The sequence below is a fragment of the Orycteropus afer genome, unplaced genomic scaffold, assembly GCF_000298275.1.
Source record: "Orycteropus afer afer isolate SDZICR_OR568_19922 unplaced genomic scaffold, OryAfe1.0 scaffold00561, whole genome shotgun sequence".
Lineage (NCBI taxonomy): Eukaryota > Metazoa > Chordata > Mammalia > Tubulidentata > Orycteropodidae > Orycteropus > Orycteropus afer.
Genome location: NW_006922148.1, coordinates 1,287,739 through 1,311,390, shown reverse-complemented (window position 1 = coordinate 1,311,390; position 23,652 = coordinate 1,287,739). Strand labels below are relative to the sequence as shown.

The 23,652-nt window shown below is 37.8% G+C and overlaps 1 protein-coding gene across 1 annotated transcript in view; it reads right to left on the bottom strand.

Annotated features, from left to right (window-relative positions):
- PARP4 (poly(ADP-ribose) polymerase family member 4) overlaps nucleotides 1-23,652 on the bottom strand; it is a 278,765-nt gene that overhangs the window by 56,491 nt on the left and 198,622 nt on the right. Inside the window, exons 21-27 of the mRNA XM_007955975.1 lie at nucleotides 22,630-22,825; nucleotides 7,975-8,042; nucleotides 6,439-6,626; nucleotides 3,385-3,484; nucleotides 2,693-2,863; nucleotides 2,306-2,386; nucleotides 702-782 (exon numbers count right to left, since the gene is read on the bottom strand). Coding sequence (XP_007954166.1) covers nucleotides 702-782; nucleotides 2,306-2,386; nucleotides 2,693-2,863; nucleotides 3,385-3,484; nucleotides 6,439-6,626; nucleotides 7,975-8,042; nucleotides 22,630-22,825 — 885 coding nt within the window. The remainder of the gene's footprint in view (nucleotides 1-701; nucleotides 783-2,305; nucleotides 2,387-2,692; nucleotides 2,864-3,384; nucleotides 3,485-6,438; nucleotides 6,627-7,974; nucleotides 8,043-22,629; nucleotides 22,826-23,652) is intronic.

Sequence of the window (23,652 nt, the reverse complement as noted above, 5' to 3'; positions counted from 1 at the left end):
ATGCTCCAAGCTACATATGAGATCCTAGAGCTCTGGTAGCATAGTGCCTAAGGCACTTGACTGCTAACCAGAAGGCTGGTGGTTCAAACCCACCAGCTACTCCTCAGAAGGAAGGTTGGGCATTCCTACTTCCGTAGTGATACTGCCTTGGAAACCCAGGGAGGGGTCGCTATGAGTCGGGGCCAACTCGATGGCAAATAACAACAACAACAACAGCTCATGAGAGACACTGGGACAGGCAGGGTAGGAGGCTGAGTGGATCCTTGACTGAGGGCCATCAGCACTGTGAGAAGGGGCAAGGTAGGCTTTGGCTCTGCTTAGTGTCCTGAGGCAGGCCCCCTACCCAATTTGCACCCTAGTTTCTTTATTAGTAAAACAGAAATACTAAAATAACATGGATTTGTTGTTATGAATGAAATTAGATCATATCTATCACAGACATTTAGAAAATGTTCTCTTTCCTTCCCTGGCCAAATTCTCAGGAAACCACTAGCATTTTCTTCCTAAGCAATTCATTCAACATGCATTTACTAAGCACCCTGTACCCCAGGCACAGACATGACAGGCATAATGATGAGGCCTTCCATACTCACATTTCATCTTTTCTACCCAGCTGTCCTGACTTGACTTTTTTTTAAATAAATCAATTTAAGAATGACCAAGAACAATGTATAATTGTTTCTAATATGAAAAGAACAGACCTGGTGATGTGTTTCATTTTCATGGAGAATGCCGTATTCAAAATCTCTAATGAGAGCTCGGGCTGTCAGTTTGTGAATCATCTATGTTTAAAAGGCAAAGGAAAAAAGACTACAATGGCTTCTAATTAAAGACTTATACAAAACACCATTTTTTAAATTGAGGTATAATTTATACACATTAAATGCACCCCTGTGAAGTGTAGTTTGATGACTTTTAACAAATGTATGCAGCTGCACAACCACAAATGAAATAAAGATACAGAACATGCCCTTCACTCTGAAACATTCCCTGGGTCCTGCTAACCAGCGCCAGCCACCACCACCAACCACTGATCTGTTTTCTGTCCCTTTTGCCTTTTCTATAAAAGGCCATTATGCCAATTCAATTTATTTTAAAAACTTAAAACTGTTCTTTACTACAGGAAGAGTCTTTAGCTGTTAGCTTAGTCCCTCTAACACCCAATGTGAACATATTCAACATTAACACACTCTGAAGAGCAAAAGCAGCAACAATTGCATCATGAACCATTTCCTCCTTTTTCTCTCAAATGTCTAAGAAATGCAACTGATCTTGAATGGCAATATCTGCTTTCCATGATAATTCCAAGACTTGTAGTTTTGTTATTGATAAGGACACAGTTCATAAAGAAGTATGACTATTAAAACTGTTTTTTTAATGGAAAAAGATCTCTCTTCTAAGATTCAATTTTTAAAGCAATATAGCTTTAAGTTCTCAAGTTCCCTTAAGTTCTATAAATAAACCACTGGCAAGTAAAAATCAACAATTACTGATTCAGTGCCAAAGAGTAAAATATATTTTATTTTTTAAAACTTCAGCAATGTCTGGGAAATGGTTTATCTGGTTACATAAGTACTCTTATTAAGAGCAAGCTATAAGTATAGTACATATAAAGAATTTTCAAAGTCAAACAATAGTGGATTCAATACTAATACAAATATTCCGAACTTTTTGATAGTATAGCATTTGCTTTTAATCTAAAAATACAAAATAAACATTCTCAACATACAATACAGTTTGCTTATATCCTAGCATTGTTACTCACCCTAAACCCACTGCTACTGAGTTGATTCAGACACACAGTGACTCTATAGGAAAGAGTAGAACTGCCCCCATAGGATTTCCAAGGTTGTAAATCTTCACAGAAGCAGAATGCCTTATATTTCTCCCATAGAGCAGTTGGTGGGCTTGTATCACCAACCTTTTGGTTAGCAGCTGAATGTTTTAACCACTGTACCACCAGAGCTCCTATTAAACTTAATATTAAAACAAAAAGTAGATGGACCCATAGCACTTTTTCTGAGTCCTGGTCATCTTTGAGATCTCCCTAGAAAACTTTTCATGCATAACATATATAATTCTATTTATCCATACCCACTGCAACCCATTTATAGACACAGAACATCAGATGAAGACTCCCTGCTTTAGAAAATGAAGGAAAGTGTCCTCATTTACATAGACACATTACATGTTAAAACTGTAGCAGAGAAACAACAAAAGAAGTAAGTATATGAAGCATTATATATCAACACATAAAATTAAAACTTTGGAACACTGGGTCTATATTTTAAGTTTTAAATCTTACATATCCAGTTGTCTTCTGAAGTTCTGTAGTTGATACCATTGTACAAAACTCTTTCTCTTGAATTAATGCACACAGAGTTGCCTGAATTTGGAAAAAATAATTCCTTATTAGATTTTCTACTCAACAGTGTCTTGGTTAGGCTAACAGTGATTTTCTTTAGTGATTTCCTCTCCCCTCTGAAATAGGATTTAGATTCTCTAGCATTCCTGGTTAACCACCAGCCATGTTCTTAGGAGGAGAATATTTGCCAGTATCTTAGAAGGAGAATATTTGCCAGTATATTATAATTTGAAAAGGGGGGAAGGAGAAAAAAGAAAACAAGAAAAAGATCATTCTTACCAAATGCATTGCTCTTCCCATAGTTAAATGAACTATGTGCCTCCATACCTGTGTGCAATGAGGAATAAACCCATAGACGAGGAGGCAGTCATTACGGAACAAGGATTGCACCTGGGCTGGTGCCTGTAAAGGCTTGGAAGAATTCGTGCTTAGCTGCTGCCATTTGACAGAGACAGAGTGGCAACTCGGAGAGTGTAATCTAGTCATTTGGTCTTCTACCTATTTACAAAAAAGGAATTATTTCTTTTTCAATTTCACATCCAGGAAATACAGTTCTCGTAGTATTATTTAACATTTCTTAAAAATTTTATATTCAATCCTTTGGAATTGTTGCTCTTTATTTTTTTTCCTTCCTGCTACAGGGTACTTTTTTAAAAAAACAACTATATAGGATTTTATATAATAGCACTATAACATAACTGAAATTTGTAAGACATCCTAAAATTGTTTCAATACAACTATAGGTATGGAATAGATTTCAGTTATAAAAATTCATGCTAACAAAACGTGTAATACTTTACTTTTAAAAATCAAGCCATGACACTTTATAAAACAGAAATAAAATTATGGCTGTGAGACAAATGGTCATTATGGTAGGAAGTCAGACCTTCAGTAGCTTTAGCATCTTTATGGCTCCTCATTGCATTAATGAAAGCATAGGAGTTACTATCACTAGCCTTGTTAGAAGACATTTTGACATATAGATATAAGATTACAAATAAGATGTTTAAAACACATACCTGTATTTTCCAACTATGCTTGGATTTTGAATTAAAATATTCAAATACTCCAGCACCACACTGAGACAAAGTCCTTAAGACATGACGATTTGCTGTAGAACTAATCACATTTCATATGTTTTAATTTTCAAGAAAGTTTAGAACACTTTTGAAGTACATGTTAACAATTTTAACAAAGCTCAAAACTGAATGGAAGCATTACATGAAGAAAATTCACTCTATTGTATCTGAGGTTAGAGAGAAAATCTGTAACAGACAGTATGATGTATCTGATGGTTTGGGTAATTTTGCTGCCACGTGACAGAAGATTTATTTCTCTCTGAAAACAGAAATAAGAAAATGGGTAGGAACACTTGATTTCTGCTTTACCTAAGAATGGAGTTGTTGATTCTGACAAATCTCCAAAAGTAGAATGCTGACAAGGAGATCAACCAACTTCTAATGAATTTCAAAGTTAATGAAACTGATTTCAAAGGTGAAAAACTGGCAAATAAGTTAATAGAGTCTACATCTTATATTTTGATACATCACATCTAGGCAGTAGAAGTTATAAAGGAAGTAACTCTCATTTTAGTTAAGAAAATCTTTTACATTTAAGTAACAAGCATCCTATTCTCTCTCAATAATCAAGAATGCTTTTTTAGAAGGTTTCCTCCTGAAATATAAAAATTATCTATTGTTTTTCAGAAAAAAACAGCTTAAAATTATTTCTAAGATATTTTTCAGCCCATTTCTAAATACTAATTTTCTCTTCTGTCCTCAAAATTAACTGGCAATGATAATAATGCTGATTAAAAAATCCTTAAGACAACGTTCATTTATACTTTCTAGATCTTGTCAATCAGGCTGGTTAGAATCTTTTTTGTGCTCTCATTGTGTAACTTCAAAGGACAAGTTATGTCAATAGGAAGAAGGCAGAACCAACAGTTACTACTACTGCAGAACTTGTATTACTAGAATTTGTAAACACAAACATATAGGTATAAAACTAGGCAAAAGCATGTAGTAAGATTATAAAAACTGACAGAAAATCATTTTAACTGCAGCTCCTTCAGGCTGGGTCATGTAATCAGTGCAGCATTATGTCCTCAGAAGTGGCTTTCTGACTTGTGGTTTTAACAGACTCTGGCCTCTTCCGATCCCACTCATCCTCAATCACACCTTCTCTGTTTTCTTCCTGGCACTTATGAAGACCTGAACACATCCTCTAATTTGTAGGATTACCTATTGACTATCTGACCACTAGAATGAAAACTTTGGGACATAGGACCCTGATGGTCTCCCCTGGTGGTACATCCCAGTGTCTGGCAGAATATACCTCATAGTGAGCAAGGCAGAAATAAACATCCAGTGCCTTCTGAGCCAGGGCATTAAGCTATGCTCATTAGCACTGCCTTGGCTTCTCCAGAGGAACTGAAGAAGGCCCATTCTGTGGCAGTGTAGAGTCTAGTAAAGTGAGAGGAGGGAATGTTACCATATACCAGGAAATTGTTACTGGAGGATCTGCTCAGGCAAGAGACTGCCTGTAGAAAGGAGCAACCGATCCCCGTGGCAAGAATTAACCCCGAGTTCACAGGTGCTAGCTAATCACGTCACAGGTGCTAGCTAATCACGTAAAGCTCCGTTACTACAAATTTCTGCTGGAGTTTGTAGCAAAAGTTTGAAAGAAGTAACTCTCACTCACTCAAAGAAAATCTTTTATATTTAAGTGACAAGCATCCTATTAAATTTAATCTTATAAATGTAATTCAGTCTGTGATGCCCTGATAGGCCTTGGATTACACAGAGCAGGAGTGAGAGCTATGACTGCAAAGGAAGGGAGGGGAAGAGAAAGAGAGAGTCTAGCACTTTGAGGCAGGCAGGTCTGGCCTGAGCGCGGCAGGTGTGGGTATCTGAGCACCCACAGGGGCCAGAGTCATAGATCAAGGGCCTGAGGCCTATCAACTCAAGAAAACATGGCTGACTTGGAGTTCCCATCTGGCCCCCATGGAATAATGCCTCCATCCTCTCCTCCTCTTGAAGTGTGGAGTTAATAGTATGGTTAGGGGATGGGAAGATGAATTGGCTCCTTGCATTGCCTCAAAATAAAGAAACATGGTAGATGCTTTTTTAGAAGGGTAACTGTCTACAGGGAGAGTACAGAAGCATGGTCTATGCAACTTCAGTTTAGCCTCTTCTGTTCAGCATTGATTGTCCTTGTATTTCCACCATATAACTTAGTTCAATCAGGAAAAAAAGTGAAATATAATGGAAAGGAGGTCAATTCCAAAATCAAGGGTTTTTCACTTTCATATAGGAAAATCCTACTGATATTCTACTTATACTTTATAAAGTTCAAAACCTCAGAATAGCCAAAAAGGATAATGTGGACAAGCAAAACAAACTGGGTGGGGACTATGGCAAACTAGCTGGCCCAGGCCTTGCCTGAAGTAGCAGCAGGAACTGCTCAGGCCAATAAAATGCAGCTTCATGAGGATGTGCTCTCAGGCTTTCAGACTTCTCATGGCAGCTTTGAAATTTGGATTTTTATGCAAAATAATAACATCTAACATTTATTTGGTACTTATCACGTGTTAGTTCAGTTCTACCAGCTTTCCATCAGTTAACTGATTTTATTTTCACAACTCTATGAGGAAGATATTTTTCTTACATCTTCGTTTTACAAGTAAGAGGTTAAGCAACTCGCCCAAGATCACAGCTAACAAGTGGCTGACTCAGGTTGTGAGGTCTAGGCAGTCTGGGCTCAGAGGCTTTGCTCTTCCCCTCTGTGCTACACAGCTTTTCATACTAGTATCAACTTAAAAGGAGTTCTGGAAGCATAGTACCTAAGGTACTTGACTGCTAACCAGAAGACTGGTGGTTCAAATCCATCAGCCCCTTAGCAGAAGGAAGATTGGACAATCTACTTATGTACTGATACTGCCTCAGAAACCCAAGGAGGGGTCGCTATGAGTTGGATCCAACTCGACAGCACATAACAACAACCACATCAACTTAAAAGTTTTCAAAAATGCTTTGCAAACCAACCAAAACGCCTACCTTCAGGCTACTCACCCAATGCCACAGGTAAACAATCTGGTGTGTTGGACATTCCTTTTTACAAGCTGGAACGTTAGGCTCTCATTCTGAATGTGACCATCTGATATAAGAATGATGTTCCTTAGCCCCTGAGAAGGGTACAATAAATTTAAATATCGGAGAGTTTTCCAGAACTCTGTATTTCCCATGGTAGGTGTAGCAGCCTGCAGGAAATGAAGCAAGAGACTGTTTACCCATCATTGGAAATATTCACTATTAACTGTCATCATTTCCTGAAGCACATGCATACTAAAGACTAAAAGGATTCGTTTTCCTATTTACACATCTGTAGAACTATATGGACATGCTTCCATGTCACACAATAACAATAATATTATCATTTCACATTTATTTAATTTACATTTTCAAAGAGGCATTGTATTTATAGGAAGAAATATCATATGAAAGTTTCTCAGTCATTAACTGGTCATACTCAGCTTGCTCCATTTTAAGAGTAAGAAAAGATTCCTAAGCATTAATGGTGGTTACATTTGGTTATTTGTTTGTTTTTAATTTTTTATTGTGATATGGGTGCAAGTTTACGAAGCAGATTAGTTTTACTCTCAACAGTTCATGCACATTTGATTTCACGGCCCTGATGAAAATCCCCCACCATGAAAAGCTCTCTTCCCCTTTTGTCCCTGTGACTACCCCTTCCCTGTGCCCTTCTGATCCATGCATTCCTATCTGTCCGGCTTCCAATCTATGTGAATGTTGCCCCTCTCATGTCTCATGGCTGACTGATCTAAGGGGAGCATCTCCCTAGGGTAGGGGGGTATATCTTCCTGGGGTAGGTGTTCTGCTTACAGGTCTTTCTACTGTTGGGCTAAGAGCTAATCCACAAAAATGAGTCCATTACCAGGCCTGAAGTATAACCCAGGGCCATAGTCTGGGGGTTCCACCAGTCTCTATTCAACCAGTAATTCTGGTCATTTTTGTGTTTTTGAATTTTATTCCACATTTTTCCTCCCATTCTATCCAGGATCTCTAATTTTGATCCCTTTCTGAGTGGCTAACATTGCTAACAGCCGGGCACCATCTAGTTCTTGCTGTCTCAAGGTCATGAATGCTGAGGTCCTTGTGGTCCATCATATCTGTTTCCAAAACAACTTTGATTTTCTTCACTCTTCTTTGCTCCACACAAAACGAAATCAATAATTGCATCTTAGATGGCCACACGAAAACTTTTACGACTCTAGTTGCTACTCACAAAAATAGGATATAGAACAAGATTTTTATGTATGATGTTTTATCAGTTTAGCTTGATGTCCAATGGTGGTTACATTTGCATGGTAGGACAATGGTGATTATTTTTTCCCCCTATTTTTTTAAACATCCAGTATTTCTTTAAAGAGTACATACATATCACTTTTATTAATGGAATAAAAGAGACTGCCAATATGCAAAACTGAAAAACTAGAGCTTTCTGATGGTGGTTGTAGGGAGAGTAAGTCCTCAACTAAAACTCGATAGAAAAACACACAGGAGATAAAGGAAGGTTCTTTTACTCACCATAATGAACTCTCTTGGCATATCATTCCTTGTGATATACTTAGGGTATGAAAATAATTCTTTGTAACCTGCATAATAAGATTAGTATAAGGTGTTACCATTAAATAGTCACTTTACTGATTATTACCATAAAATAATGCTACTTTGTACCACCACTGCTATCCTATAAACTCTACTGCACATTTATGTGCATATTTTACTTTTTTTTTAATTTTTATTGTTACTTGGGTCAAAGTTTAGAGAGCAAATTCATTTCCCGTATAGAAGTTCACATATACTTTGTCTCATGACATTGACTACAATTTCCCACAATGCAACAGCTCTCCTCCTACTTCCTTCCCAAAGTTACCTCTTCCCTGTGTTCTTCCCTCGCATACACTCTTGCTCCCCAAGCTGTCTCCATGTGCAGACACGCAGCCCTTCTATTATCCCATGACTGATCTCTCCAAGGAGTGTATCTACCTAAAGTAAATGTTCAGCTCCTGTGCCTCCCTTTTGTTTGGCTGGAAGCCACAGGAGTAGGTTCAATTCCAGACCTCAAGGGCAGCTAGGGGCCATAGTTTCACTGATTCCATCAGGCTCTATCACACCAGCAAACCTGGTCCCTATATTTATTTATTTTTCCTTAATGATTTTGATTTTTGTTCTACATTGTTCTCCTGCTCTGTCCAGGATCTCCTACATAGCTCCCCCTCTGAGTGGTTAACACTGGTGGCTGGGCACCATCTAATCTTTCTGGTCTCATAGTCATATAGGCTGAGGATCACATGGTGTACCAGTCACTTGGACTAATTGTTTCCATGAATCTTTGTTTTTCTTCATTCTTCTTTTGTCTAGATGAGGAGAGATCCATCGTTGCATCTAGATGGCCGCTTGCAAGCTTTTAAGATCCAAGTCACTACTCGCCAAAGCAGAATGTGGAACAATGTTTTATGTAGTGTATTATACCAACTGAGCTTGATGTCCCTTGTGACTATGGTCCCAAGCCCACAGGTCCAAGTACTCATTCTTTCTGGGTAGCTGGCTGTGGCCAAGCAGTGACTACAACCTTGCCCCTCGTCAGCTTACTATATACCTGGGAATTCTTACAGAACATACAAATACACTTGTAGAAACATTGTCTGGAATCCTATAATGGTCACAGGCACACTCACCCCTGCAAAGACATACCTAGTAGTTCAACCTATACACCCATCTATTCACCCATCAATCAATGTTTGCCTTCACTGATAATGCAGTACTGTATGTGCAAAAGGTTTCATCTTGGGAGCTCTGGTGGTGTAGTGCCCAAGGAATTTGACTGCTAACCAGAAGGCTGGAAGTTCAAACCCATCAGCCACTCCTCAAAAAGAAGGTAGAGCAATCTACGTCTGTAGTGATACTGCCTCAGAAACCCAAGGAGAGGTCACTATGAATCGGATCCGACTCAACGGCAGTGAGTTTAGTTTTGGTTGCTGTCTGTACCTCCCATGCACCTATGTCTGCCTCTTTCTCATTGCGACAGTGTTGACACTCAACATTTGGTACATTGCCCGTCTCTTCACTCCAATCAATACTTGTCTCTACCTATCTAACAGTATTCCCTTCCCCATCCCTCCCACGCCTAGTAACCAACAAAGAAAATTTCCTTCCATATATAAACCTTTCCTTGACTATATTTGTCCTTCTGTGATTGACTTATTTCACTCAGCATAATGTCCTCCAAGTTCATCCATGTTATGCACTGTTTTGTAGATTCTACATTATTCTTTATTGTTGCTTAGTATTCCACTGTATGTATGGTCCATAGTTTGGTTACCCATTCTTCTGTCAATGGGTATCTAGGTTGTTTCCACCTTTCTGCTACTGTAAATAGCACTGCAATGAACATGGGTCTGCATATATCTGTTCTTGTCCTGGGTCTCACTTCTTTAGGCTATATACCTAATAATGGAATTGCTGGATCAAATGGTATTGCTAATTCCAATTTTCTAGGGAATTGCCATACTGCTTTCCATATTGCTTGTATCATTTGACAGTCCCACCAGCAATGTATGAGAGTCCCATTTCTCCGCCTCCTTGCCAGCACTTGTTATTTTCTCTCTTGTTGAAATTTGCTACTAGTGTTGGGCAAGATGGTATCTCATTGTTGTTTTGAGTTGCATCTCTCTACTTCAGTAGTGATATTGCCTTGGAAACCCAAGGAGGAGTCGCTATGAGACGCATCTAACTAAACGGCAGTGAGTTTGGTTTTGGTTTGAATGCCTAATGACCGTGAGCATTTCTTCATATGTTTGTTGGCCGAATGAATATCCTCTTTGGTGAAGTGTCTATTCATGTCTTCTGCCCATTTTTTAATTGGATTGTTTGTCTTTTTGTTATTGAGGTGTTGGAGTGTTCTATAAATTCTAGAGATAAGTCCCTTGTCAGATATGTAATTACCAAATACTTTTTCCCAATCTATAGGTTGGTTCTCTTTTTACTCTTTCTGAGAAGTCTTTGGAAGCACATAAAATTTAATTTTTAAAAGGTCTCATTCATCTAATTTATCTTCTGCTGTTCATTCATTTGGGGTTACGCTTAATAGTCTGTTTATGCCATATATGAGGGCCCCTAAATTTGCCACTAGTTTTTCCTTGAGGAACTTTTACAGTTTTAGGTTTCACATTTAAGTCTTTGATCCATCTGGAGTTAGTTTCTGTGTATGGTGTGAGGTATGGATCTTGTTTCATTTTTCTGCAAATGGATATCCAGTTTTGCCAGCACCATTTGTTAAACAGACACTCTCTTCCCCATTTAATGGATTTCAGCCCTTTGTCAAAGATCAGCTAACCATAGGCTGATAGATCTATTTCTGGATTCTCAATTCTATTCCATTTGTCTGTGTGTCTGTCATTGTACCGATACCTGGCAGCTTTGATGATTGTGACTGTATAACAGGTTTTAAGATCCGGGAATGTGAGACCTCCTACTTTGTTCTTCTTCATTAATGGTTTGCTTATCCAAGGTCTCTTTCCTTTCTACATAAAGTTAGTGACTGACTTTTCCATATCCTTAAAGAATATTGATGGGATCTGGATTGGGATTGCACTGAATGTATAGATTGCTTTGGGGAGAAGGTCTTTTATGATTTCTTGATGTAGTCCCTATGGGTTTTTTTTTTTTTAATACAGGTCTTTTGTGTCCCTGGTAAGATTATTCCCAATTATTTTATTTTTCGGTAGCCATTATAAGTTGTATTGATTTCCCTCTTTGTTTTTCAGTAATTTCTTTGCTAGTATAAAGGACTCCAACTGATTTTTGGATGTTGATCTTGTATCCTGTCACTATGCTGAATCTCTCAATTAGTTCCAGTAGTTTCTTTACTGAATCTCTTGGGTTTTCTAGGTATAGGGTCACATCATCAGCAAATAGGGATAGTTTGACTTGTTCCTTATCAATATGGATGCCTTTGATTTCCCTTTCTTGCCTTATTGCCCTGGCTAGGCCTTCCAATACAATATTGAATAGAAGTGGCAACAGAGGGCATCCTTGTCTGGTTTCTGTTCTCAAGCCAAGTGGTTTCAGTCTCTCTCCATTGAGAAGAATGTTGACTGTTAGTTTTGCATGTGTGCCCTTTATTATGCTGAGGAATGTCCATTCTATTCCTATTTTGCTGAGAGCTTTTATCAGGACTGGGTGATGGATTTTATCAAATGCCTTTTCTGCATTGATTGATAAGATCATGTGGTTCTTTTCCTTTGTTTTATTTATGTGGTGGATGACATTGACTGTTTTTCTAATGCTGAACCATCCTTGGGTAATTTGGTCATAATGAATTTTTGGATATGTTGTTGAAAGCTACTGGCTAGGATTTTGTTCAAGATTTTTGCATCTATATTCATGAGGAATATTGGTCTGTAGTTTTCCTTTCTAGTGATATCTTTGCTTGGTTTTGGTTTCAAGGTTACGCTTGCTTCATAAAATGAATTTGGGAAGATTCCATCCTTTTGTATGTTTTGGAATTGTATGAGTAGGATTGAGTAGGTGTCAGTTCTTCTCTGAATTGTTTGGTAGAATTCTCCAGTGAAACTCTCTGGGCCAGGACTTTTTATTGTTGGCAACTTTTTTATGACCTGTTCAATTTACTCTTTTTTTATGGATCTGTTCAACTTTTCCATCTCAGTCTGTGTTATTTAGATAACTAGTGTGTTTTTAGAAATCTGTCCATATTTTCCAGATTTCCAAATCATAGTATCCTGATATTTTCTTTCAGTTGGTTCTGTTGTGATGTCGCCCATTTCATTTCTTATTCATTTATTTGTGTTCTTGCATACTTTAAAGAAAACTGTATTTGATCATTTTAACACAGTAGTCCTTTAAGTAATAAATCCCAGTATTTTCAAAATGTGCATCTTACTATTTGAAATGTTACTATTTTGCATTTTCCTTTGAGTCAGATCAAATGTGTAGATCTCTGTTCTGTAATACATTATGAATGAAAAGGTGTAGGGGTCTCAAATCATGCAAGTAACTTAGCCATGGAAAAAGGTGCACTCTCCTTGAGTGCGCTTTGCACTCTGTGCTTACGTGACCTCTACTGCCTGCAGCATTCAGTCTCCAGGTCAGTAGTGCTGAATGGTGCAAAATATAAGAATCACTGGAATATGGACTCCTGAACATTCCTTATAGATATTCTATGACTGCTGATTTCAGATATTCTGTTCTCTTATTCTTAGGACCCTCATCCTTGTCAGATCATGGGTTTTGCTTTTGGTTTAGTCAGCACCAATACTAATTGTTATATTTACATAGCATTCACTACATACTATGCATTGCTTTAAACATTTTACCTAACTCCACAACAACCCTATGAGGTAGGACCTACATATTAACTTCATTTACAGATGAGGAAACTGAGGCATAATATGGTCAAGTAATTTGCATAAGGTGACACATGTAACTAGGGTGTGATTGTTGCTGTTGTTGTTGATGTTAAGTTGATTCTGACTCATGGCGACCATTTGTAAGTGGTAAAACTAGGATGTGAACCTAGGTGACCAGGTTCCAGCACTCTTATTCTTAAAACCTATGCTGTGGAGTTCCAGTAAGATGGTAGAATAGGCAGACATACTACACACTTCTTAACAAAGAAAAGAGAAACCAATTGACAAATACAGAAGATAATTCTGGAGCCCTGCGCTTTGAAAGGAAGGACAGAGTAGTACCCTAACTCCAACTACTAGAAGAACCTGTATGAAAATACTGAATAAGAAGACAAACAGAGCTGCAGACTGCCAGTGATCCTGATGGTATGGACAGTGTGGATATATCCAAGTGGTGTCAGGACCTAAGAATTAACTGAAAAATCGGCACTGCTCACCAAGGACTGCTAGGAGGACTACACTGGTGGCTGACTCAAAAGGGAGACAGCAAAGAAGGTGACAAACTGAGCTATGGACTTTTGGCTGTCCAGAGGGTGCAGCCATTTTGAATGCTTATAAGCTGCTCAAGGGACAGGGAGGCTACGTCATCTGACCTTCTCTACTCCACAAGAGGAAGACAGAATCACCATCAGCAGCCCAAGGCCTGTTATTATGAGGCTATACATGCCGCTACACTCTAACCCTCTTAACCTTGTCAGCAACCATTCCTCCCACAGTACCCACCACCCCTCTCTGCTGGGTTTGATAATTTGCTGCAGTGGCCACTCAGAACTCACAGATTATGGGGTTTATTAGGGAACCAACAAGCTACAATTCACATTCAGGAATGTGCTCAGTCTCTCTCAGCCAGCTGTCTCACTCAGCAGCAAGCGGTCACTCACAGCAGCTGGCTATCTCTCTGTCTCTCTCAGTAGCATGTCTCTCTCCCAGCAGTGCTTGTTTCTCATATCTCTCTCTCAGTGGCATGTCTGTTTCAGCAGTGTGTTTCTCTCAGCCAGTATAAGAGAGCAAGAGAGACTCCTTCTACCTCTACAAGGGCTTCTTTGGAGCAGGGTAGAGTGCCAAACTAATCTCAACATCAGAATTCCACACACCTGAGAGAGAACAAACATCCCAGAGGGCTGCTTCATTCTACATTCAACAGAAATATCCGAGGCGGGGAACTTTAACAATTGGCAGTTATTCAGCTGCTCATGGCAAATTCCACCACAGGGTTTATACGCCCTTGACTGCAAACCAGACCATTGATGGTTCAAACCCACCAGCCACTCCTCAGAAGGAAGACAGGGCAATCTACTTCCATAGAGATACTGCCTCAGAAAACCAAGGAGGAGTCACTATGAGTCAGAGTTTGTTTGTTTTTTTGTTTATGTCTAGAAAAGCCATACTATGCAATTTACTATACCACACAAGGGGTTTGACCATTTCAGATACTTAAAGCAACAGCGTTCTCTCAGATTCCAAGGACCTAAGAACAGGATAAACTTGCCAAGGACATACTGGCAGGTGAGGACTGGAAAGGTGCGATATTCCACTTGTTACTCTTATACCTCAAAACCTCTTGGTGAACAGAGGTGCAGCCATCCCTTACTCTCACCTACCTTCTGGGCAGCAGGAATTCCATTCTAGCCTGTGTGCTCTGACAGAGCCTGAGTGCCCAGACTAGCCCTCCTCAGGTTTTTTGTTTGTTTGTTTACTGTTTTTCTTTGTTTCAAAATTCTTTTTTTTATATTTTTTCGTCTTCATTTTTATTTTCTTTCTTTCTTTTTCCCTTCCAAGTTGTAGTTATCAGGGTTTTCTCTCTTCCCTTTTCCTAGTTCCCATATTTTTCTTTCTTGTGGTTCTCACCATGCTTGTATTTCTTTTTGCAACTTTCCCATTTTTTCCTTCATTATTCTCTTAATCTACCTCTTTTCTGTTATTAACCCCTTACTAGATATTGTAGGTACTTGCTCTCTTTTTCTATTCATATTTCTTTTGTCTTTTTAAAGTATTTCTTTAAATACTTTGTCTCCTTCATTGCCTTTCCTTTATTTCTTTTTGTTTCTTTCTCTTTTCAGTGATTGTCCCTGTGTATTTACACATTGTGTGTTTTTATTCTTCTTGATTTTATTTTTGTGCGGTTTGTCAATAGTTGTTTTTGTCTAACTGAGAGAGAGATAGCAACCATGTCCATACAATCCAACCATACTCATAACTCCTACAGCCACACCTACTGACTGAAGGCCACCACTTGCTTCTGCACCAACTGGCCAATGATACTCGACAACTAATACTAATGTAGTGATACTGCCTCGGAAACCCAAGGAGGGGTCGCCATGAGTTGGATACTGGGTTTTGGTGGGTTCACCCTTAACTGCTCTTCACAAGCATTTAACAGAGATCTGTGCACCCACTCTCATACTCTATCACACCCACCAGGAGACATGTGGTGAATGCATAAGTGCTGCCAAAGAGTGAATAGAGGAGCACAGTACCCTTACTCAGATACATCCAAAGAAAACAAAAATCTTTGGATCAGTCCAACATACAATCACCAATTAAATATACATACAACAATGTCACAATTTCTCATAGATAACAGACCATCACAGTATACACAAAGAAACAAAATAAAGCAGTAGAAACAAGTGATCAGGATATAGGCCCAGAACACAACCCTGAAGAAGAACCAGCACTGCAACTCCCTGAAAAGGAATTCAAATGAATTACATTTAGGAACCTTCAAAGGACTGAGAGATAGATCAAAGAAAACACTGACAAAATTAAGGAAAACACAGATAAAACCCCAGAACAACTTCAGAAGACAAGCCAAGAACAAAATGAGAAAACAAATGAAAAGTTAGAAATGACACAAAATCTACAGATAGAGATCCAGAAGATTAATACTAAATTTTCAGAAGCATATAACACATTGAAAGGGCAAAGGAATAAAATCAAATCCATGGAAGACAGAATTACTGGGACTGAAGACAAATACATCAATACTTCTTTGGAAAGGGATCAATGAGAAACAAAGATCAAAACAAAATGAAGAAAGCCCAAGATTCATGTGGGATACCATCAAAAAGAATAATCTACATGTATCAGAATTCCAGAACAGGAAGAGGCCAATAAAACCACAGAGAAAATAGTGGAAGATTTGTTGGAAGAGAAGTCCCATAATATGGTGAAAGATAAGAATATATACATTCAAGAAGTCCAACAAACCTCAAATAAGATAGACTCCAAAAGAAATCTCCAAGACATATCATGATAAAACTCAACAAAACCAAAGAAAAAGAAATAATCCCAAAAGCAGCACAGGAAAAATGAAAATTTACCTACAAAGGGCAACCAGTAAGACTAAGCTCTGATATCTCAGCAGAAACCATGCAGGCAAGAAGGCAATGGGATGGTATGCATAAAACCCTGAAACAGAACAATTTCCAACCAAGAATTATTGACTCAGGAAAACTATTCCTCAAATATGATGGTGAAATTAGGACATTTCCAGATAAGCAGAAATTAAGATAATTTGTTAAAATCAGACCAACCTTAAAAGAGATACTAAAGGAAGTCCTTTGGACAGAGAACCAACATCAGCAAACAACAACCCACCATTATCACATATGATGACATAACCCAGAAACCAACCCAGTTATTGAAGTATCCAAAGTAAAATAAGCTTACAAGATTGTAAACAGAAAACCACAAACATTAAATGGAAAATGAAAACCAAAATATCAAACTAACTGCCATCGAGTTGGATTCGACTCATAGCTTCCTGTGTTTCCAAGGCGGTATCAATATGGAAGTAGATTGCTCAATTTTCCTTCTGAGGAGTGGCTGGTAGCTTTGAACCTCCAGCCTTCTGGTTAGTAGTCAAATGTCTCAGACACTACACCATGACAACTACAAACCGAAAAGAAGGAAAAATACTATAATTACAGAACTTCTAAATAGTGAGGAAGTCAAGACAACTGTAAGATAGCATGGATGTTCTAAACTTGGGGAGAAAATTATAAATCACAGGGTAATCTCAAAAAAAATGATAAACCTTCGCATCACAATAAAAAAGAAGACAAGTAGAAATATTTAGCAAATACTAAAACAACAGCAACGAAGGAAGTGCTAACACAATTCATAAACAAAATGAGTTCAGCATAGAAAATCGTATGGAAAAAACAAATCAGCAACACCACAAAAAAGTACATGACAAAATGACCGCAACAAATTCATACTTGTTGACAACTACATTGAATGTAAATGGATGAAATGCATCATTCAAGACATGGAGAGCTGCAGACTGGATAAGAAAACATAAATCAGTATGCTATCTAAGAGCTCTGGTGGCATATTGCCTAAACACTTGATTGCTAACAAGAAGGCTGGTGGTTCAAAACCACCAGCCACTCATCGGAAGGATGACTGAGCAATCTATTTCTGTAGAAATATCACCTCGGAAACCCAAGGAAGGGCCACTATGAGTAGAAGCCAACTTGATGGCATTTAGTTTGGTTTAGTTTATGCTGTCTACTAACAGACACACCTTAGAGACAAAGAGAAAAACAGACTAAAAATCAAAGGTTGGAAAAAGATGTATCAAGCAAATGGCAATCAAAAAAGAGGAGGAGCAGCAATATTAAATTCTGATAAAACTGACTTTAAGACAAAAACTACCATAAGAGACAATGAAGGACATTATATAATGATTAAAGGATCAACTGCACAAGAGGACGTAACAATAAATAATATCTATGCATCCAATGAGAGAGCCCCAAAATAAAACACATTTTAACAGAATTGAAAAAACAAAGAGATGACTCCACAGTCATAGTAGGAGATGTTAATACACCACATACAATGAAAGACAGAACAACTGGAAAGAAACTCTCAACAAAGACTCAGAAGAACTAAACAATACTCCACCAACTTAACATTACAGACAACTACAGAGCACTTCACTCAACAATGGCACAATATACATTCCTTTCCAGTGCACATGAAGCATTCTTCATGATAAGATCATATGTTAGGCCACAAAGCAAGCCTTAAGAAATTTAAAAACAGAGATATACTGCAAAGCATCTTCTCAGATCAAAATGCTTTAAAATTAGAAATCAGTTAACAGGAAGATCAATGGAAAAAAAGCAAACACATGGAAAGTGAATAACACCCTTCTTAAAAACAACTGGGTAAAAGAAGAAATTAAAAAAATGAAATGAAAAAATTAACTGAATCAAACAAGAATGAAAACACCACATACTAAAATCTTTTGGACATACAAAAGATTTTGGTATGGCAAAAGCAGTGATCAGAGGCCAATTTATAGCCATAAATACACAGCAAAAAAGAAGAGGCAAAATCAAAACCTCAACCAAACAGCTCCAACAATTAGATAAAAAACAGCAAAAAAAAAAAGCCAACAGTCACCAAAAGTAAAGAAATAATAAAGATTCGAACAGAAATAAATGAAAAAGAAAATAGAAGAACAGAAAAAATCAACAAGAATTTAATCATTATATGTCCTTCATTTTGCATATATGCCCTTTGTTGTGTTGAGGAATGTCCCTTCTATTCCTATTTTGTAGAGAGTTATTTTCTTATCAGGAAGTTGATTTCTTTAAAAGATTAATAAAATTGACAAACCACTGGCAAATTTAACAAAGGAAAAGAGGGAGAGATTATAAGTAACATGAATAGAACAAACTGTGTGACATCACAACAGAACCAACTGAAATAAAAAGGATAATATCAGGATACTGTGATGAATTGTACTCCAACAAATTTGAAAATCTAGAAGAAATGGACAGATTCTAGAAATATATTACTTACTTCAACTAATACAGACTGAGATAGACATGTTTAACAGACTCGTAACAAAAGAAGAAATTAAAAAGGTAATTTAAAAATTACCAACAGAATAAAGCCCTGGTCCAGAAGTTTTCACTAGAGGATTCTACCAAACTTTCAGAGAAGAACTGCCACCAATCCCATTCAAACTATTGCAGAACACAGAAAAGGATGGAATCCTCCCAAATTTATTGTGTGAAGCAAGCATAACTTTGATACCAAAACCAGGCAAAGACATCACTACAAAGGAAAACCACAGACTAAAATCCCTCATGAATATAGATGCAAAAATTTTCAACAAAATCCTAGCCAATAGACTCCAAGAACATACCAAAAAAATAATACATTATGACCAAATAGGGTTCATACCAGGTTCAGCATTAGAAAAACAACCAACGACATCCATCACATAAATAAAACAAAGGGAAAAAACCATATGATTATATCAATTGATGCAGTAAAGGCATTTGATAAAATCCAACACCCATTCCTGATTTAAAAAAAAAATCTCTCTACAAAATAGGAATAGAAGGGATATTCCTAAACATAACAAAGGACATATATGCAAAATGAAGGACATTATATAATGATTAAAGGATCAACTGAACAAGAGGACATAACCATAAGTCAACATTATTCTCCATGGAGAGAGACTGAAACCACTCCCCTTGAGAACAGTAACCAGACAAGGATGCCCTCTATCACCACTTCTATTCAACATTGGATTGGAAGTCCTAGCCAGCACAAGGAGGCAGGAAAGGGAAGTCAAAGACATTTAAATTGATAAGGAAGAAATAAAACTGTCCCTATTTGCTGATATGATCCTATACCTAGAAAACCCAAGAGACTCAGCAAAGAAACTACTGGAACTAACTGAGAGATTTAGCATAGTGGCAGGATACAAATTCAACATCCAAAAATCAGTTGGATTCCTCTACACCACCAAAAGGACTGCTGAAAAGGAAATCAGTGTCATTTACAATAGCTATGAAAAAAGTTAAATACTTGGGAATAAATCTTACCAGGGACACAAAAGACCTCTACAAAAAAACTACAAAACACTACTTCAAGAAACCATAAGAGATCTACAGAAATGAAGGACATACCATGCTTATGGATAGGAAAACTGAACATTGTAAAAATGTCAGTAGTACCCAAAGCAATCTATACATTCAATGCAATCCCAATCCAGATCTCATCACCATTCTTTAAGGATATGGAAAAAACAATCACTAATTTTATATGGAAAGAAAAGAGACCTCAGATAAGCAAAGCATTATTGAAGAAGAACAAAGTAGGAGAACTCACACTCTTGGATCTCAAAACCTACTACACAGCCACAGTAGTCAAAACTGCATGATATTGGTTTAATGACAGATACACAGACCAATGGAATAGAATTAAGAACCCATAAATAGATCCCTTAACCTATGGTCAGCTGATCTTTGACAAAGGGCTGAAATCCATTAAATGGAGAAGAGATTGTCTGTTTAACAAATGGTGCTGGCAAAACTGGATAATCATTTGCAGAAAAACAAAACAAGATCTGTCCTTCACATCATACACAAAAACTAACTCCAGATGGACCAAAAATATGAAACCTGAAACTATAAAGTTCCACAAGGAAAAGCTAGGGGCAAATTTAGGGGCCCTCACACATGGCATGAATAGACTATCAAGCATAATCCAAAATACACAAATAGCAGAAGATAAACTAGATGACTGGGACCTTCTAAAAATGCAATTTTTATGTGCTTCAAAATACTCCTCCAAAAGAGAACCTAAAAATTGGAGAAAAATATTCAGCAACAATACATCTGACAAGGGACTTATCTCTAAAATCACAGAGAACTCTAACACCTCAACAACAAAAAGACAAATAATCCAATTAGAAAATGGGCAGAAGACATGAATAGACACTTCACTAAAGAAGGTATTCAGGTGGCCAACAAACACATGAAGAAATGTTCACGATTATTAGACATTAGAGAGATGCATATTAAAACAATAATGAGATACCATCTTGTCCCAGCACTAATAGCAAAGTTTAACAAGACAGAAAATACAAATGCTGGTGAGGATGTGGAGAGATTTGGACTAGCATACACTGCTGGTGGGGTTGTCAAATGATACAACCTCTGTGGAAAGCAGTATAGCAATTCCTTAAAAAGTTAGAACTGGAAATACCATTTGACCCAGCAATTCCATTACTATATATATATATATATATGTATGTATATATATATATATATATATATATATATATATCCTAAAGAAGTGATAGCCAGGACAAGAAAAGATAAATGCACCCCCATTTTCATTGCAGCACTATTTACAAGAGCAAAAAGATGGAAACAACCTAGGTGCCCATCAACAGAAGAATGGATAACCCAACTATGGTACATACACATGATAGAATACTATACAACCCTAAAGAGCGCATAATGTGAATAAACTTGGAGAACATTATGCTGAGTGAAATGAATCAATCACAGAAGGACAAATATTGTATTAATCCATTATTGTAAAAAGTCAAGGGAAGGTTTATATGTGGAAAGAAACTTTGTTGGTTACCAGGGGTGGGAGGGAAAGGGAGGGAACACTGCTAGATAGACAAGTATCGATTTGGGTGAAGGGAAGGGCAATGTACGAAATGTGAGTATCAACATGGTGGCACTGAGGAAGAGGAAGACATAGAGAGGTGTATGGGAGGTACAGACAACAAATATGAACCTTTTTGCACATACAGTACTGCTTTGTCAGTGAAGGTAAACAATGATCTATGGGTGGATAGATGGGTGGACAGGCTGAACTATTAGGTATGTCTATGTACGGGGGAGTGTGCCCATGACCATCTATCAGGTTGGCAGACAATGTTTCTACAAGGGTATTTGTATGTTCTGTAAGAATTCCCAGGTATATAGCAGAGCTGACAAAGGACATGGTTGGAGTCACTTCTTGGCCACAGCCAGCTACCCGGAGGGAACAAGTAGTTGGACCTGTGGGCTCGGGACCACTGTCACAGGGGACATCAAGCTCCACTGGCATAACATACTACACAAAAACACTGTTCCACCTCCTACTTTGGTGAGTAGTAACTGGGATCTCAAAAGCTTGCAAGTGGTTCTCTAAATGCAATGATGGGTCCCTCTTCGTACAGAACAAAAAAAAAAAAAAAAATGAAGAAAACCAAACACATATGGAAACAATTAGTTTAAGGGACTGGTAGACCATGTGATCCTCAGCCTATAAGACAATAAGACCAGAAGAAGTAGATGATGCTCAGCTATTACTATCAATCACTCAGAAGGGGATTTGTATTGGAGATCCTGGATAGAGTGGGAGAACAATGTGGAACAAAACTCAAAGTTATTAAAAAAAAAAAAAAAAAAAAGCAGCCCTGCTGGTCTGATAGAGCCTGGTGAAACCCCTGAGATTATGGCCCCTAGCTGTCCTTCAGGCCTAGAATTGAACTCACTCCTTTGACTTCCAGCCAAATAAATAACTGGCATATGGGCTGAATGTTTGCATCAAGTAGATATACTCCTTGGAGAGATCATCATGGGAGAACAGAAGGGCAGTTGTATGCACAGGGAAACAGCTCAGGGGTCAGGAGTGCATGAGAGGGACGGACACAGGGAAGATGTAACTATGGGGAAGAAGTGGGAAGAGAGCTGTTGCACTGTGGGAAACTGCAGTCAATATCATGAGACAAAATGTGTATGAACTGCTGTATGGAAAATGAAATTGCCCTGTAAACTTCCACACAAATCACAATAAAAATTAAAAAAAAAAAAAACCTTATATTACCTCTATCTACAAATAAGTTTGGGTTCACTGATTCAGGTCTATACAAGAGTGTACTGTTGATATTAAAGAGGAAGCTCACTTTGGCTTAGAGCCACAGAATACTTACCTGTGCCAAACTTGACAATATTTAATTTTTGCTTTTTATCTACCAGGGACAATGCATACAAAGCAATTTGCTTGGCTTGGGAGAACGCCTCACCCTCCATAGAACTGGAACAATCAAGACAAATAATCACTTCACTCTTCTCTGCTGTTTCAGAGAGGGTGACATTGAAATTTGGTTGAAAGACAAGCATGCAAGCCTAAAAGGAGAAAAAAGGCTCATTAATGGTGTGTCTTATAATTTAAAGTTTTCTGACTTGTTCATATTTGTACTACTTTACATGTCAAGAGACCATAAAATTTCAATCTGAAAATCTACCCACACAATCTTTCTAAATTGTGGACAAAAGTTAAAGACATATGATTAGGCAGAGTAAAAGAGAATAAAGAGTGTCCTACTAAAAACTGGGGACAAGTGTCATATGCTACTCACTGGTTTCAAACTCTGATAGGCATGTGTCATATACCAGAGATAATAACTAGCAAAACAAATTCTACAAACCTCAAAGGAGAGACAAACCCACTAATGTATATGTGTGTCTTTATACACACACAGAGCATACCCATCATATGAAATCCATGTCTACAGAAAAGGTTAGTTAAAATGTTCTTATTCCCAATACTAAAGAGGTCCATCAATTTCCACATCCTTTAACTACCATGCTTGACTGCGGCATTTGAAAAATGTAAGTATGTGAATTTTAAAACTGAGGTGCTAGCATAACTGAAAATGGTTAGCTTTAGGCTTAAATTAAAACTATTTAAATTAAACTGCAGTCTGACCTAGACACTGCTGATTTTGCTGAAAAGACAATTCATTCTTTTTGTCAAAGACTAACTGCTTATAAAACAAGGAGGGCAAGAATTAGGATTCCTGGCTAGGGTGAGGAATTGTTTGTTGAAAGTACCCATTAAGAATGTTTACTAAGAATTCCCAGGTGTATAGTAGAGCTGACAAGGGGAAGGTTGTTGTCACTGCTTGGTCACAGCCAGCTACCCAGAGGGACTGAGTAGTTGAACCTGTGGG